Source organism: Triturus cristatus, chromosome 4_2, assembly GCF_964204655.1.
Source record: "Triturus cristatus chromosome 4_2, aTriCri1.1, whole genome shotgun sequence".
Classification (NCBI taxonomy): Eukaryota; Metazoa; Chordata; class Amphibia; order Caudata; family Salamandridae; genus Triturus; species Triturus cristatus.
Genome location: NC_140586.1, coordinates 299,254,176 through 299,273,065, shown reverse-complemented (window position 1 = coordinate 299,273,065; position 18,890 = coordinate 299,254,176). Strand labels below are relative to the sequence as shown.

Sequence of the window (18,890 nt, the reverse complement as noted above, 5' to 3'; positions counted from 1 at the left end):
CATTTCTACCTTGCATGGTGCCAGTAATACTCTCACTCCAGGCATAGACTGTGGCAGTAAGACCATCTCATTCTAATTTTAATATCCTTTTCCATATCTTCTAGCAGCATTTATGTATGTCCCTATTGCTAGTATGGATGTGGACACCAGTTCATGCTATTGAACACCCAGTTCTATACTATTTAATACAATTGTCAGTTTTTTTTTGCTGCCCTGTTCTCCTGGGCGGTCACCTGCGACATCTAAAGAAGGCAAGTGCAAGTCGGGAGACCAGGTCTGATCTGCAGCCTTTAAAAAGGATAAGGGAATGGACCCCCACAATGCACGTGGATCCCTTATTGTTAAGTATGTTCCGCCACAGATGAGAAAAGGCTGCCTCTGCAGTCTCTTGCTCGCCAACACTGGGATGTGAAGCTTCATTAGCCAACTGTCGTCAAACGATATGGAAGCACTTGCAGCAACCCTTGTTAACGAGTGTGGTTAAGAGTTCCCGGGGTGTCGAGAGCAGCATTGATCAATTTTTAGCACGTTTGTACCATTTCAGGATTTGAGTTGCTCACCTCAGTTCAACCCCACCCTAAACCGAATATACCTGACCATCCCTGATTCCTGTTCAGGACTTGACAACCATTTCCTTTGGGATTTTACCTTTATTGGATGTAGTTTGAGTTTTTGTCTTCAGTGAGGAATAGGTCTCAAAACAGTCATAGTCACTACCACATAGTGAGGTTTAAAACATAATTTATAACAGAAAAGCTTGAGCCATGTGTTCTTAACTATTAGCGCTATTGGTTCTATGCACAAGTAGCAAAAGTTTTATCATTTGTTGCTTTATTCGATCAGTACAAAATTGGCCTAACCCAGTGCACGTGAGGTTGTTTCTCATCTTGCACCTTTTGGACGTGCCTTGAGGGTCTAGTTGGACCGCTTCTCATAGGGAGTAGTCCAATCGATTTGCACTAATTTTGGGGAGTTGAGTTACTGAGGTCCCGACTTAGTAACTGGGGAATCAGGTCCGAGTCATGGTGCCTGCTCAATATCCTGTTCTTCTGGAAATATCACCCGATCTACCTGTGCCTGATAAAAAATAAAAATCTGACCTTGTGTAATGTAATCTGATGCTCATGTAAAGCGCTCTAACGTATCTGGACTGTGCCCGTGCTCTATATATAAAAAGAAAAATTAAAAACTGCAACAACAAACAAGCATTGGCATAGCCAATAGGTCTCGCCTTTGGGACCTTATAAGTGTTTAGCCATGCAACAGTTGCATAACTAAATACTTATAAGGTCCCAAAATAAAAGACCTATTGGCTATGCCAAGCGGCCGTGCGGCCGCGAAAGTGAAAGTAATCGCGGTCAAGCGCGGCACGCACTGTTGGTCTAGGCTGGCCTGGTAGCACTTTTTGGAGCCCTCTCAAAAAGTCTCGCCAGGCGAGACCTAAAAAAGTTACTTTATTTCACCTCACGATATAGAAGAACCATAATTGGAAAGCATGCCTTAAAAAGGGCATACAGCAAATTGCTGCATTGCTTTAGAATCATTGATGCTAGCATTTCCATCACTGGTTAGTAATGCACCATTGCAAGCAGCCATTCCCTTAGTTGTGCTGTGTCTGCCCCAACCAACCTTCAGTGTATTTAAAAGAATACCGGTGAACCTTTATTCTTTTTTAACTTGATTCCTCATTCGTTTTCTCTGGCACGCCACTGTGTGTGCTCTGATTTATTCTGCGCGAGGATCAGAAGAAGGAAGACTAATGTTCTCGTTCTAAAGGTAACGGAGAAGAAAGCCCTGATGGTGAATGGTTACAAAGCCACCATGGAAGCGACACTTTATCTTCTCCTCCCCCCCGTAGTCATTTGCCGCTGTCTGTTGTCTGCTTCTGGCGATTCAGGATATGAACTGTGAACTGGGTCCGGCCATGATGGATCTGTTTCCTTTATCTTGCTAGTCTGCCCGACAGTATATTGATTTTCTTTTTTTCTTTTCATTGCAAAAGTAGTGCTTGTGGCAGTTGAAGATGGGGAAGTTCTCCTGTCATCTGCAAAAAGGGACAGGCAAGGCTGCAATGTTTTAAGATGCCCTCCTATGGTGGCCCGTCACTGTGCTCTTCTCCTAGGGATTGCCCATAAGATACTGTATTGGAAAGAAGATAGCTGCTCCTTTGAGTATGGCTTTCATTGCTTGCCAGAAACTGGGTCTTATGAAGACAAAAATGCTCCACTGTTTCTTAGCCGGTGTCTTGAACAAACATTGGTAAGTGCACACCGTGTGGTATAGGATCATATAGACCACCAATAACTTCACTGATGTATTTAGCTAAAATGTAGTACTTAACATGGGTAGTCAACCTCTAAGAAAGTTTGACATTTAGTTTTCAAACGTTCTTAGTCTTTGCAACCATTCGGTCCTTTGCATGCCTGTAATGTAAGTTCTTGGTCGGTGGTGATGTTTTATTCTTGTCCCTATCACAATTAATAATTAGGTGGCTGCATATTTTGTTCTTCTTTTCTCTTTTATGGCACGTGTAAGCTTTGCTCCTCTTATTTTAAGCAGCCAGTTTGAATCGCGATTGAACTTTTTGAAGCGCACTTGGCTGAATAGCCTACTTTAAAACCCTAAAAGAGAGAAAGCATGGAATTAAGCATCTGACTATCAGCAATGTTGACACTGTGCTTTTAATGAATGTGGAAGGTCCACTGACTTAGAATGCAGTACCCTGTTAGAGAATAAGAATAAGAATCTATTATCCTCTGTCCAGCGACACTCATAGTAACGAGGAAGTGGGTGATATGTTTATGAATTTGAAATAGATACCATGATCCAAAATCAGAATTATGTGTAAGTAACCTTTGTTTCTCAGTCATGGGCTTTATTTTAGTAGTCATAAATATTAAAGTAGAGTAGGAAGCTTGTCACCCTTCAACTCCGGAGGTGGTTAAACCAAGAGACCAAGGAGAATTTTGTGAGGATTTAACAGTGCAAAATGGAGAGAGGCCTGGTCCTCCAGAATATCCGCTTTGACTTCCTAAGGTTGGAGAAAGGTCTGACTGCCTGGTTGCCGCTCTTTCTAGGGCATTTCTGATGACGGGAGCAGTAGCTCCATTACCTCTTGTGGAATTAGCTTTCTTAGAAAGAGTCTTCTGATGACGTCTAGTGGTGCAGGACGCTATCCATCTATAAAATGAACTCCTCTGAAGAAGCTTGCTTAGATGCATAGTTTACAAAAGACTGTTAAGTCTCAGCCTTTCTTTAGTCTGATGAAGATAATATCACCAGGCTGTTTCATCTAGAGAGTGAAAAACTTGTGAGAAAATAGTAATTTTTCCTTTCTCTTCTCAGCAGTCACTTCTTAGGGAGACCGAACAGCTCAGTTTGTGTCACCACAAAATCCATGTGCCCCTCTACTGAGCCAGCACCCTTTAGATGGGAAAAACCTTTTACTCAACAGTACTTGTCCCCATACTGAGTCATTGCCTTTGTGCCTGAATGAAGACCTGAGTCTGTATGTTCGTGTGACCCCTGTTCTCCCTTCAGAGGCACCTCCTTTATGAGTGAGGGAAGAGCTCAGTATTTATATCCATGCAGTCGTTGCCCGCTCCACTGAGCCATCGCCAGTGTGAGTGAGTGAAGAGCTCAGTCTGTATATAATGCAATTCATGTGCTCTCTTCCTGAGTCGTCATCTTTTTGAGTCAGGAAAGATCTCAGCTCTTATCGCTGTGTCCTCCCCTAGAGACATCACCTTTGTGAGTGAGCGAGAACCCACTATGGACATCCACGCAGTCCTTGTCCCCTCTACTAAGCCATCGCTTTGGTCAGTGAGAGAAGAGCTCAGTCTGTATGTTATGCAGTTCATGTTCGCTCTCCAGGGCCATCGCCTTTGTGAGTGAGCGAAGAACTGTAGAGCCTGTAGAACCATTCAGTGTTTGTCCAACGTACCAAGCCATCATGCTTGTGGAAGAAGAGAGTCGTGAAAGTTCTCGGTCTGTCTATTCATGCATTAGTATCGCTCTCCTGAGCCATTGTGTGTGTGACTGAGAAATGATCTGTCTGCACATCCATGCTGTCCTTTTCCTTACTGAAACATTACTCCTGTCAGTGAGGCACTCAGCCTGTATATCGATGGATTCTACGCCCGCCACTGAGCTGCCGCCTTTGTGAGTGAGAGAAAAGCTAGTTTGTATACCCATGCGGTCCATAGCCCCTTAAACGATCCATCACCTCTGTGACTTAGACAAGAGCTTGGTGTGTAGGCCCATGCAGTCTGTAATCTCTCCTCCCCCATCACATTGTGGGCGAGAGAAGAGGTCAGCCTCTACCCTAATCAGTCTTCAGCTCCATCCTGACAGTCATCTCTGGGTGAGCGCAGAGCTGTTTCTGTGCCCATTCATCATGTAGTCTTTATAACAATCCAATGATGGGTTTGGATTTAAAGTCACCTTAGCAAACCTATTTTTTTAAATTTAATAAGTGACTGGTGTTTGGGACTTTTGTTATGGAGTTGTTTGCGTCTTACGAGAATTGCCGGCTTGTTCGCTTGCATTGGTTTTTCAATTGCCTCGCGATGAGACTTGTCAGCAAGTGTGTCGTGTTCTGTGATACTAGCGGATCCTGCCCCAGCCCCCAAATATTTGTAGACTTTGAAAGCGATTTGAGATCTATGCTACTGCCTACTTGGCACAAATGTTTCCCCTGTGCCTGTCCACTGAACATTTCAAATTCAGAGGTGAAATAATTTGGAAGTGATAGAACTTACTACATCAGCAAGACCCTAGAAGCAAGAGGGTGTCCATTGCCTGCTCCCTAGATAGAGACAGTCCTAGGACAAGCAGCCTCTAACTTGCCAGGTTTAAGGATATTCACTCAGGGTCATTCGAACGCTACTCCTCAGTATCCACAAGGAATCATTCATTAATAATAATTAAAAATACTTCCTGTTAGAGAGACCAGATCATTAACCAGGCTAAAAAGCATTTGCAAATGCCCCAGTGTCTGATATGTGGCAGGGTTTTAAAATTATAATGACGTTTCAGTTGATTTGCCCTTTCATTGAATCCTGGCATAGAGTTGTGACTTTTCACCCTTAATTTTTTTAGGTCATTCATTTCTGTTTCATCCTTTCTTTGCCTCCAAATTTGCCATAACCGGCTTCACTTTCCGCTCTATGGACAAAAGAAATAGTGGGCCTAACCAAGCAATATTAAGCACATTGTTAAAGTAAATATGTAATAAAAAATGTATATTCATACATATTGTCAAGGTGCGTAGATAGTGGGGCTAAAAGTAGTGAATCTATACTTACCTTAACTATTTAGTAGTAGTCTCAATCCCGCCCTCGATATTTTTGCAGAAAGATATTCTATCACTTGCCATTGTGATATACATCAATAAAGGATTGATACTATGTATGCTAGTGAGGTCTCCAGTCCCTTGAGCGACACCTCGTTTTCCATATCTTGACTTATGTGAGAGCCTTACTCTTTACCGGTACCACCACAACAATTCCGCTCTTTTGTGTAACGGGCCAGATGCCTTATATGAACGGAGTCACCTCTGAGTTAATAAGGGCGTACACAAACCCAAGTAGATATAAACAACATCAGAATTGTAAGACTTTGAAAGTAATTTTTTGAAATAGAAAAGCTACTATTTGAAGTCTCAGATATATAAGGCAGATGTTTTGTTTAACTCTTAAACAAACATGAGAGAGGAAACGCCTTCTCGTGAGTTTACCACCCTGTTAGCCGCTTGGGCGAATGGGATGGTAAAGAGAAGTTTTATGGGATGTTTTCTTCTAGATGGGCAGATTTTCACTGAAACTGATAAAGAAACATATTTTCCTCGTAAATATTGTGCAATGGATATATGTATAGGAGATCCTCGCCCACCTAAACATTATAGATCTGTTTTCCAAGTATTGATTTATATATAAATAAATGTCTGTTGCAGCACCCATGCCAGTGCAGATTATCCCATGAAGCATACGCTGACGGCACGCCCCTCTTTTCTTTCATGTGTGGCTGTTGAGTTCTCTGCTGAAAGAGGGCTGCAGGTTGTACACACCATGGAAAAGGAAGTTACACCACATAGTGCTTATGCACATGGTCTTCTGTGCTGTGGGCATCATGGTAGATGGCAGTGATTGTCCCCCAGTCCGAGCAGAAGTGGCTTTTGCCACTGAGTTCCGCGTTTAGGTTTTTCACAAGCAGTCCGAGGTTGTGAGTAAGAGTAAGCGTGTATTTTCAATCCATCACAGGTGACAAAGATCTACAAGCCTAGGAGTCTTCACTCTCCTTTACCCTCCTGAGCAGGGAAGGTTCACACTGGTGGCAAGTGCGAGAACTTACTGGCACGTCTTGTTCTAATCTAATAACCTAGTTAAAGCAGGGTCGGCCTGGGCTAAAAATAGGCCAGGCACCAAAATATAAGTGGCCCCTGTTAATGAACCAGAAAGCTAAACAAGCATTGGCAAAGCCAATCGGTCGAGCCTATGCAAGAGCTATTTGCTTTGGCAATATGTGTTAACCATGTTGTATACCGGTGTGGCTGCTGTTCAGCATGGGTAAAAGTTAATGGCTTGGAGTTGGGTAGACAAGGGTGAAGTGGGGTAGAGTGGACTGGGGTAGAGTCGAGTGAATTATGGTAGAGTGGAGTGGGGTGCACTGGGTTGGAGTGGGGTGGGGTCGGTTAGAGTGGGCAGGGATAGATTAAGGTGGGATAGATTGAGGTGGGGTCGGGTGGAATGTGGTGAAGTGGGATGGAATATGGTGGAGTGGGGAAGATTGGAGTAGGGTAGATTGGGTTGGGGTAAAGTGGAGTGTGGTTGAGGTAGAGTGGACTGGGGTAGATTAAGTGGATTGGAGTAGGGTAGATTGAGGTGGAGTGAAGCAAGGTTGTTTTTGGTATATTGGCGTTGGTAAATTGTAGTGGGGTAGATTGTGGTTGATTGTAGTGGGGTAGCTTGTGATTGAATGGAGTGGGAAAGACTGGTAGATTCGAGTGGCGTGGGGAAGACGAGTGGGGTCGACTAGAGCTTGGTGGAATGAAGTAGGGAAGATTGGAGTGGAGTGGGGCTGATTGAAGTAGGGTGGAGTAGATTGGAATGGTGTAGATTTGGTGGATTGGAGTAGGGTAAATTGAGTGAAGCAAGATTGTGTTTGGTGTATTGGACTGGGGTAGTTTGTAGTAGAGTGAAGTGGGATAGATTTAAGTGAAGTGGAGATTGGAATGGTGATGATTGTGGTTGATTGGAGGGGCATAGATTGTGGTTGATTAAAATGTGACAGACTGGAGGGGACTGGGGCGGACTGGAGGGGAGTGGGGCGGACTGGAGGGGAGTGGGGCGGACTGGAGGGGAGTGGGGCAGGCTGGAGTAGAATGGTATATGTGGAGTGGAGGGGCATGGAGTGGAATGTCGTAGTGTGTCTTGAAGTGGAAAGGTATAGAGGGGAGCAGCATGTCGTGGAGTGTTGTAGAGTGAAGGGGCATTGAGTGGAGTAGAATGTTGTAGAGTGGAGTGGCGTAGTGTGGAGTATGCATGGAGTGGTAGTGCACTGCCATTACAGACAACATATTTAAATTGAAATGACAATTATATTTGCACTGAAATACTGAACACAAACAATAATATGTGGAAATATCATCACCTAGTGTATTGATATGCTTTGATCATAATCCAATATTTGTTTCCACCACACTTCAGATTAAAAAGAAAATGTCCTTCATTTGTACTTTCCTAATTCTGTTATAGATTCTGAAATATCAGCACAGTTCATTTTTGTAATGTGCTAGAAAAAAATAACATCCTACAGCCTCTCCTCTCACATGGGTACCCAGCAGGATTGTCACATAAATGCACTCACTTTGAAGTCAGAGAAAGAAAAGTAAACACCATACTCCCTCAGAAGATGGAGCCTAACATTTGATCTATGTCTTTGAATGCACAGCAAATGTGACAAGATAAGAAAAAGATTTAAAGGCTTGTTTACCGAAACCTAGTACTTGAAAAGGTACAGTAAACGGGCTATGCTCTACGAGAGTGACAAACTCGAGCTGAAAAGCCTAAAACAAGTAAAGCCAGCAAATAGAAAGCTAACAAATGTGGTCACAAACCACAACGCTAATAATAAGCAAGGTGCTAAATACATTCCCAGGGAAACTTTCAGAATTCCCACAAGAAGGTGTTAGCAAACCAGACAGTTGTCTGGTAGGCTTCGTTTAAAAAGTGGTCTATATTTTCAAATCAGGCCAGTTATGAACTTGTAAACACATGCTGCAAGTATAGGAGACTGCATGCATTTGCACTTGTCCTATAATCCAGTCTGACCCTGAGTAAAAGTGTCCCTTACACACAATAGGCACAATGCAAGCGGTAGAATCCAGAGTACACGTTTTATTCGTGACACATGCGGTTAAAACAGCGCTGCAACCCAAACGCACACACTGAACCCCAACCCTCTAGGACTACGCTCTTCACCGTCCCTTAAACGTAGATGGTTGTCACAAGCATCTCGTATAACATGGTGTAAAACCTCTGAATGTTCATACTTTATCCAGAGAGTGTGTGGCTGTTGCATTGGAAAATTATGGTTCAAGATTCTGCAGAGCTGCCCTTCAATTGCTACTGTTTGCAGTTAGCAAATCTTGGAATTCACTGGTCTGGTCAGCATCCTTTGATAACACCCTGTTCCGATTTTAAAAAAAATGGGAGACGTGCTTGAGTGACCAATTCTCCGAGGATTTTACATTTTTGTCAACATTTCTCTTTGTTTCTGCTAAACCTTCTTTTGGGAGAACTGCTAGACATGCACCCATATTGTTCACTGCACCGGAGTACCAGATTCATACCCTGTATATGTAGTGCACATGTTGCGCTGCTGGGGGTATATTTAAATTCCATCAGGTTAGATTTCCATATATTCCCAGGCATTTTGAACTAAAATCTGCAGAAGACGACCATAGGAATAATTAAGCAATAACTCAAGTACCGTATTGAAGTGCATTGAAACATTAGTTTGTAAGTTTTTACTTGCATTGTGACGTGTTTAACATTAGGATTCCAGTCCAGGTGGTTGCTAGGGAACCTTCCTTGTGCATTATGTTGGAATGCCTGCTTTTAAAGGCAGACATTGGAGATGGAGTTGGAAGCTGGGTGGTACATTTCCTGGTGTTGAACAGGTAAACTCCGATTTGAACATGACTTGTGTTGGTGTGTTAATTCCTTTATGCAGTGTAGTGTTTACATTTCTATGGCTGCTTCAACGCATATGCAGGCTTTTAAAATGTTCAATGTGCTATTTCGCTTAAAACGGTTTACTGGTATCCTGGTATTGATGTGCTGGTTTAACTAGAATGTTCCTTTGAAATGCACCACGTATATTTTAATGGGTCATAGTAGGAAAATGTTTTTCACGCTAAACGTCAGGGTTATTTAAAAGGTAATCTGTTACTACTTGTTACAGTTCTGGTCTCGTTGAAATCCATACCAGAGAAGGGTTGCTGTGGTTATTGACCTTGTCTTCGAAGTACCGGTCTTTAAACCGAGAAAATATGTTAACATTTGCTATGTTGTCACTAGCAGGAAAGTGGGCGGATTGCATGTTGTTCCCTGGGACTCTAGCCATTGCCTCTAAGAACCAAATAATAATAATTACGAATTTTAGGAGCACCTTTGTTCAGATCACGGTCGTATTGGGGGCTCAAGGAATTTTAGTTCCCTTGGCACTCCTTCAATGATGACTGGCACGAATGTACCAATGTTCCTCAGCTTTCCTGCGATATGGAATTTTGGAGGAATGGTTTGGTGCTTTTATGGAAACAAGCTCGCTCCACTACTTCATAAAAACCTGCAAAACAAATTAAATAGTGCCTGTGGTTTGTTGGGAAAGGAGTGGGTGTTTTGTTTTTATAAATGTTGGATCCATTAATCTATATTAACCTAACACAGTAATTTTGGTTTGTCCATCTGATTGGTTACTGAGGAAGGGGCAGCTATTTCTTAATCAGTTATTAGTACATTGGTTTCTCCTGCTACTTTCTGCGTTCCCATATCAAAAGAACTTCTCTTGGAGATAGATTTGAGTAGATCTCTTCTGTGGCAAGACACACACTGAGGTCCGCTGTTTTCCACAGAGTTTATTAACAATAAACAGCGATGGGAAGAACTCTTGCGTAGAGCTAATAAGACCTGGAAGTGGGTAAGTAAGTTGGGAACTGAGTTTCTCATGTAGACAACACTGCAGGCTGTGTCATTTGTGTATGTTTTAGGATTTAGGTTGTGGACTTAAATGCCTGGAAGGTGCCAGTTTGACTTCTGTTGCCTGATGTCTTCTCTTGGTGTGAGCTCCTTAGCATTAGAGCTCTGGGCATGCAGGATGGGCATTCGGGCAGAAGAGGGCGTTTAAAAACTTGAGGCAGACTGGGGCAAGATTTTTAAAAGTTTTTTTATTTTTTAAAGATGTTTTTATTGGTTTGAAACATAAAAACATGTAAATCACATATCGGTTAATTGCAAGCATTTTGCCACATTTACCACGTTTACATTTTCAAAGGAATCAACACTGCCTCTGTCTCACCTCGATTATTTCTATTCATTTCCATATCCTTAGTGGGTGAAGTACACAACTCCCCCTAAAAGTAATTTTTTGAGACCATTCGATCACTTGGGAGATGTTAAAGATAGAGGGGGAAAATGTTTATATTTTAGTGAACCGTTTCAGACATTGGTTTTATTAATTTTACCAGGTGCAGGACATACTACTTCAAAAACCCAACCCTTCTTTTATTCACAATAGTTTTCTGGTTTACTGTGTTTCTGTGTTTTACCTCTTAAGCTGTCAACCAACGACTATTATATCCCCTTCTGCCTTGACATCTGACATGACTTTTGTCTCCTTCTAGCATTGAATTTGACCGAGACTGTGACTACTTTGCAATTGCTGGGGTGACAAAGAAGATCAAAGTGTACGAGTATGGCACAGTCATCCAGGATGCAGTGGATATCCACTACCCCGAGAACGAGATGACCTGTAATTCCAAGATCAGGTAAAAAGTGTGCCAGGCATATGTGGGGCAACATTGAGCAACTCAAGCATGAGGCACCAAGTGCCTTGGGCACACGTTGTGCAAGTTGATCAATTCTAAGAGTATGCAAGACTGTTCCAGGGCCCAAGTTAGGGGTAGATTTGAGATAATCCAAGATCAGTTAAGAAATGTGCTAGGACCACATTTGGGGCAGCTTGCAGTAATTCTAAGATCATTTTAGGAGTGTGCAGGCAATGTATAGGCCAGGTTTGAGCTTTTCCAAGATCACGTCGGAGGTGTGCTCGTGCATGTGTGGTGAAGCTTTCAGCATATCTAAGAACAGTAGGAAGTATGTAAGGCACTTATTGACAAGTTTTGCATGGACTTGTAAATCGCATGTTGAACGTTTTGGTAGGTGTACATGGTTTCATCTGAAACTGAAGTTTCTGATCTCTGGACCTTTCGCACGTACTTCCAGCAGATGGAACCCTGAATTTAGAATTAGATGTTCTTGACCCTCTTATCACTTCAACCACAAAAACAGGCCCGAAAGTGTCTAAAGCTTGTGAATTTCAATCTAGGAACTTGATTGCAAACTGCTGCTTGGTGTACATCTCTCTGCTGGAAAGTAAAAATTATTTCTTGTTCTTTGTGCAAGTGAACTGCATTCTAGAATCTAAACAGGATGCAATACTTTTAAAATAAAACTTTTTTTTGCAGATTGCCGAAGTGGGAATGCAAATTTGTTGTTTTTTGCAATACAGCTTTTATTTTTGCCTTTTCTGTTTTTTATATAGCGTTTGTTCAGCCGAATGGCTGACGCAAAGTATTTTTCATGTGGGGCAGGTGTTGGAAAGGGAGAAAAAACCCAGAACAGCAGCAGATGGACAATCAATTGGTTACACGTCTAACAAAGGCTGCGCCATTTAAAAGGGGGGGAATGTCTTACGCTTCCTTTATCTCACAGAGTCTGCTTCAAAGCAGAAAGCCTGTGGGCGTGAGCTACATAGGGTAGACTCAAGTTGTGTTATTGACTTTACCCTTGGACACTTAGAGGATTGATTTGGGATGCTATCTCTAGGTTTGTGCATAGTTGACACTTGTGATCTTGTTGTTTTTAGGTTTCGCCTACCAGACAGCGAAAGGCAACCCCTGACGCTTTTTGACAGACTTTTTTCGATGTTTTGTTGAATTCTTTTTTTGAGGAATTTTTCCTGCTGGTGTGTCAAGGTGAAGTCTTTCAGGAAGACAGGTTTTAAAACATAAGAAGCACAAGAAGTTGAAGCGTGCTTCGACTTCCCCATGTCTGGTGGCTGACGTGACGAAGGAACATCGTCGTTTGAGGCACGGTTCCTCAGAATCTTTGCCAGGGCCGATACCCAGCCTCCCACCCTTTCCAGGGCCGAAGCAACCTCCACTCAAATTAAAGAATTTTACGGGGCTATAACGCCATGTATTTGAGCGGACCAACCCATCCAGCTCGCCAGGCGGCCCCATCAGGGTCTAAGCAGACAGCTCTGGCCACGGCTCCGACAAGCCCGGTGGATCTGATAACAGATCTAGACCGGCGCCGGTCGTGCCACAGCAACCTCCTCCAACGGCGGCCCTGACACCGATGCAGCAGGCGCCAGCCTCATATACAATAATGAATCCGACACGGAGCCGGAATGACGTAGGTGAACGCTGATTCCGGCGTCGACAGGACTGATGGGTCCTAGGTTGTTGCCTGAGCCCGATTCTGAAGGGCTAGGCTTCAGGGTGGATGGGAAGGGTCACTGGACCCTTTGGAGTAGCAGTTGGGAGGCCCGGGAATGGTCTGGTGTGAGGAATTCGTGGGTGCCAGTAGTCTAGACACATTCCCTGACACTGGTATGCTTTCGCGCCTAGATTAGCTACAGAGGAGGGAGCATCTTATTCCATAGTGGTGCAGAGGACAGCTGAGGTCCTATATCTTGAGTTACCCTCTGGGGCTGTCAAGACTAACATCTTGAAGGAAGTGCTGCAGCCAGGAGCTTCCTCTTCAGAACCATTGCTCCCATTTAATGAAGCACTGACTGATGTCCTACTGGGATCCTGGTCAAAACCCAGCACTGGGGCTCCTGTACACAGGACAATTGCCCGCTGCCACTGTTCCGCACCTGGGGACCCAAGTTTCCCTACTCAACATCCCACCCCTGAGACCTTGGGAGCCCAAGCCTCTCCGTCCAATAGCGCGTTCCCTACCACACCTCTGGACAGGGAATCCAAGTGGCTGGACAGCTTGGGAAAGATGTTTTCTTCCACCTGCCTTGCGGTCTATAAACACTGCGTGCTTATTGGGCTGCTCCTCCCACACTCTGTGGGATACGGTTGCACAAGTGCTGCCACAGGTCCCGAAGCAGATCTGGCCATATTCTCCCAAGCAGTGAAAGATGGGAGAGATGCAGCAAAGTTTGCTATCCAGTGTGGTTTGGCTACGACCGACTCACTGGGCAGAGCGGTTTGGATGATGGGGGGCGCTTCAATGCCCCGCCTGGCTGAGAACATCTGGCTTTTCAGGGGATGTCCAGGCTACCCTCATGGACATGCCCTTTGATGGCAATCGTCTCTTCGGGGACAAGGCAGAGACTGCGCTGGAGCGCTTTAAGTACTCGCGGGCTACGGCCAAGTCCTTGGGCCTCTCAGTTGCCCCTCGTCAACCCCAGTCTGCCTATCTCCCCTTTCATGGTTACTGGAGGGATTTTCCACCGCGTCAACACTACTGCAGCCACCGCCCCACGTTGCCTCCTCAGGCTGTGTGGGGGGTGAGGTCACTATTCATACAGACCTGTGGGTCTGGTGGGCAGAGGGCTTCCACAACCACCACTCCTCCCTCAGCCTCTAAGCCCTCCTTATATTGCCCTACAAAATCATGGACATCCAGTTGGTGGCAGAATAAACCATAATTTCCACCACTGGCAGTCCATAACATCAGACAGGTGGGTTTTGCAGATTATCATCGAAAAGGCTACTCCCTTCCCTTCAAATACTCCCCCTTCCCCTTTGCCCCATCTCACGATCAGCTGACGGAGGATCATTTGTCCTTGCTCCACGAGGAAGTCATGGCTCACTTGGCCAAAGCAGCTATAGCGAGAGTTCCAGTGGCAGAAGTAGGCAATGGTTGCTATTCCCGCTACTTTCTGATTCCCAAAAAGACTTGCATCTGAGAACCCTCAACCTCTTCCTCAAAGAGGAGAAGTTCAAGATGGTCACTTTGGCTCAGGTATTGTCTGCCCTGGACATAGGAGACTGGATGGTAGAGTTGCTCTTGCAGGACGCCTATTTTCATATTCCCATCCTGCCTGCCCATTGGCATTACCTGCAGTTTACGGTTGACCATGAGCCTTTTCAGTTCATCATGCTCCACTTTGGCCTTACCAGCACCCCTCGGGTGGTCACCAAGGTGATGTTGGTGGTCGCAGATCATCTGCACAGATCAAGGGTGAGAGTATTCCCCTATCTCTACGACTGGCTGCTAAAGCCAGTAGCACCCCAGACTTTCTTCTCTCACCTTCAGACTATAGTGAACCTTCTGCATTTGCTGGAGTTCACTATCAACATGCCAAAGTCACACGTGATTCACTCTCTGACGCTCCCTTTCATCAGCGCTGTTCTGGACACAGTGCTGTTTCAGGCTTATCCTCCCGAGCAGTGAATCTAGTATATTCAGGCTATGATACCGATATTTCGGCCTCTCTCCTGGATTTCTGTGAGAATGACTTTGAGGCTGCTGTCCTCATGGCCTCCTGCGTTCTATAGGTAACACATGCCCGCTGACATTGGCATGCTCTGCAGTGGAACCTGAAGTTCCAGTGGGCGCAGCATCAGAGGAATCTCTCTGACATAGTCCAGATCTCGTAGGGAACTGCACAGGACCTGCAGTGGTGACTAAAGAACCGAGATTAGGTCAGAGGCAGAACTTTCTCCCTTTCCCAACCAAACCTCACAGTAGTGACAGATGCATGGTCCTGCAGCAAACAAAGTGGGGTGGAGTCGTTAACCCTTTGCCAAGAGACCCTGCATCTCTGAAAATGGCTGGTGCCATAAGGCATATCCCTGGAGGTTCAACACCTGGCAGGTTCCCTGAACACCAGGGCAGACGAACTCAGCTGATCATGAATGGTGTCTCCATCTGGTGATGGTGCAAGGTCTCTTTCAGCCGAGGGGAGAGCCTTGGTTAGATCTTTTCACCTCTGTCCAGAACATGTAAAGTCAGCAGTTTTGCGCGCTGGAGTTTCCAAGGTGGGTCTTGCTCAGAGACGCTTTTCATCTTGAGCGGAGCTTTAGACTCCTGTACGCCTATATCACTCCTGCCCCGAGCTCTCAAGAAGATCAGGAATGACCGGGCCCAAGTCATACTTGTGACTTCAGACTGGGCACGTAGAGTCTGGTATCCCAAGCTTTTAAACATGAGCATCGATCCGCCGATCAGGATGCTCCTTTGTGAGGATCGTCTTTCGAAGCAGCATGGGGGGGGGTTCTCCACCCGGACCTGTCAACTCTCAGCTTTTTTACGTGGAGATTGAGCTGCAACAGTTGATAGCTTTCGACCTTCCTCCCGAAGTCAGTAATGTTATTCTGGCAGCCAGATGTCTCTCGCCACCAAGACTGTGTAGACCTGCCGGTGGAACAAATTTACATTATATTGTACAGAGAAGTCTATTGACTCTCTTTCTGCCTACCTTTCGATATTTTACTTTTTATTTTGACCCTTGTCCAGCAGGGCTCTGCTCTGGGATGTCTGAGAGGGCATATTTCTCCCTTGTATGCCTTCTTGCAGCTGCCTGACCAACACTCCTTATTTAAATCTCCCATTGTAAATGGATTTAACAAAGATCTTGTACTTATGTTCCCACCTTCCCCATTCATTATGACCTTAATCGGGTTCTCACTTTTCTGATGTGTGCTGCTTTCAAGCATCTTCATAATTGTCCCCTCAGGCTGTTCACCATCAAGACAGCCTTTTAGTAGCAATCCCATCTGCATGGAGGGTGAGAGCGCTGCAGGCTTTATCATCCAAGCCTCCATTCCTGTCTATTTTTTCAGACAAGTTGGTGCTTCGCACTAGGGCTATTCCTCCATTCCATGTGTGCCAATCCGTCACCTTGCCCACGTACTATTCTCCTCTACATCCCTCAAAAGAAGAGGAGCGACTCCACCGTCTGGACCCAAAAAGATTGTTGTCATTCTATCTAGACCACACAAGAGAGTTCCAGGTGTATTACCAACTCTTCGTGGTGTATGTTGGAGCAAAGAAAGGTCAGGTGGTACCAAAACTAACCATTTCGCACTGTACACTCTGTATAAAAATCTGCTACACACTGGCCAAAAAGCAGCCTCCTGAGGGCTTAAGGGCTCATTCCACAATGGCTAAAGGGCCAAAGCTGCTACCACTGCGTTAGCACTTGGAGTCACAGTCCTGGACATCTGCAATGCAGCAACATAGGCGTCCCTCCACACATTTACCAACAGTGCTACCCGGGCAGTCTGGTCTGCAGGGATGGGCACTTTGCCAATTCGGTCCTGCAGGACTTTATAGTTTAGAATTTGTCCGCAGACCCACCACCGGGAATAGCTTTGCTTGGGTCTCTAATTCAAATGTATGGAAACTGCAGCTAGATGTCTCTATCAGATGAACAAGTTACCTTTGGTCACAAATTATCTGGTAGAGACAATATGTAGCCGCAGATTCCTTACCGAGTCACCCATCCTCCCCACTCTGCTGACAAGTTTCTAGGGTCAGGGCAGATCCCTTTTAGGGCCCTAATTTGGATACACTATTTTCAGTGCACTTCATTGCTCCGCGCCAGAAAAGTTACTGGCGTCAGTGCGCCAAGGTGGAACCTAAATAGGTGACGCGGGTATCTCTTCCAGTGCGGATGACGCCATTCTAAACCGGCCGATGCCACCTACCGGCGTGCAGGGGTATTGCTCGAAGAAAAATCTTCCGTATCCAGTCTGACGCCAGAGAAATTCAAAGGTAAGGAATCTGCGGTTAGATATTGTCTCTACCAGATAAGGCGTTACCAAAGGTAAGTAACTTGTTTTTTATGATAAAAAGAATCATTTTTTTTCAAAATTTACTGATCCAAGTTGCATCTGCTATCTTGGATAGGTAAATACATTTTTTTTAAAAGGAAAACTGTGATGCATATGCCTACAGAATGATGCGACCCGCAACAGTTGTAGAGTCATCATGCCTTTTTGCTGGCTGTAGCACATCATCTCCAAACTATATTGGCAAAGCCAATGGGTCCAAAAGCCGAGCCCTATTGGCTTTGCCAGTGCTTGTTATTTTTAGCTCCCTGCCAGGAAGACCTGTACAGCTCCCGTGACTCTGCCCATCATGGACTTGTTTGCAGTCTGCAGACGGGGCGTGTGCTTTAGTGCAGTCTCTAGTGTGCTGGTGCAATGTGTAAATCTCTTGCGGTCCTCCTGGCACGCTGGCTGCCTGCTGATGGGAGCTGTAAATCTCTCGGCAGTCTGTGTGTGTGTTTACAGACTGGAGCTTGGGGTGTGTGTAGCTCTTCTGATCCTGCTGCTTTGTTTGTGTTCTGCTGATGGGGCCCGTAAATCTCTTATGAGCTTACGGTCTTTGTTTGTAGTGCAGATGGGGCGGCGCACATTTCTTGTGATCCTTCTGGCAGGTTTATTTGCAATCAGAGGCTAACTGGCGGAGCAGAGAGAAGCTCCCGCGCATATTACCTTCCTACAGGCTCTGCTGCGCGTAGGCCCCTTCTTACAAGCGCTGCACTCATCGCATGCATATGTTCTATATTATACATTTATACAGCTCACTGACTGCCTTTGGCGTGCTCTCACAGCGCTGCCTGGAGGTTTCTTCTACAAGGTTTGCATGGCAGACCAGGGTCGGAGGAGGCCAATGATGGGCTTTTGGGTGCTTCGTTCTGCCTTTTTCAACGCAGAAGCCTTTTTTGGGCTTCAGGGAATTGGTTAAAGAAACAGGGGCATCTCCACGTCCAATATCATTTCTTCTCTCCTACCTGTTCTCCATCTGTAGAGTTTGGTGTCTTAGTTCTGGGGTCCAGCATCAGACGACTGACAATGTGGCATCAACTCTAGTGTTTTTCTCTTGCAGATTGTAAGGAGGACCGCTAGAAATATGTGGCAATGGTGAAGGGGGCGGGGAGAGGCATTAGGCAGCACATTCTGTGAAAGCATCAGTTCGCGAAGTTTTTTTCTTTTTTTTTTAGTTTATAGTTTAACTCAATAATACTGTTTGGACAGAAGATTCACCTGCCAGTTTACCACATGAATACACCAAACTGAAAGGTGATTGGTGAGCGTTTGCAAATGGTCTTCCTGAGTACATGTAACACCTAATTTAGTAACTTCCGATCCCTTTGAGCTAGGAAAAAAATGTACTCTTGAAATCTGCATTATGCAGCAGATGGTGGATTATGTGGCAAATGCAGTAAATCTACGAGACTGAAAATGCCTTGGCTGCAGAACTGAACAATTCCCATGGCCATAGCTATAGAATGCCTCTGCACTGGTCCTGATTTTTCACTTGCTTTTATGAAGTCTTTTCTGTACCCGAGTTGATTGTTTGCATCTTTTGCGCATTTTTAAATTCATGGCTCAAATTCATAACGTTCATAGAAGAACTACAGACTGCTTGTCAGACTCCCACCCAGAGCTGTCCTGATGCGCAGGATCTAGGATGTCTGGTTTTCATTGAGCCTGGGCAGCGCATGCGTTGCTCTGTGAGGCATGCTGTATTTGAGTTTGGACTTGAAGCTCTGCCCACTCTCCGCCCATATTTTTCATTGGTTTGTGTCGTTGTCATTTGTAAATGCTGGCTTCTGATTTGTTAATAGGCTTG

At 44.9% G+C, this 18,890-nt stretch overlaps 1 protein-coding gene across 2 annotated transcripts in view; it reads left to right on the top strand.

Moving 5' to 3' along the window:
- Positions 1-18,890, top strand: part of COP1 (COP1 E3 ubiquitin ligase) — a 689,508-nt gene that overhangs the window by 304,833 nt on the left and 365,785 nt on the right. For both annotated transcript variants that reach the window (XM_085601600.1, XM_085601601.1), the window contains exon 12: positions 10,904-11,047. In XM_085601600.1, coding sequence (XP_085457726.1) covers positions 10,904-11,047 — 144 coding nt within the window. The remainder of the gene's footprint in view (positions 1-10,903; positions 11,048-18,890) is intronic.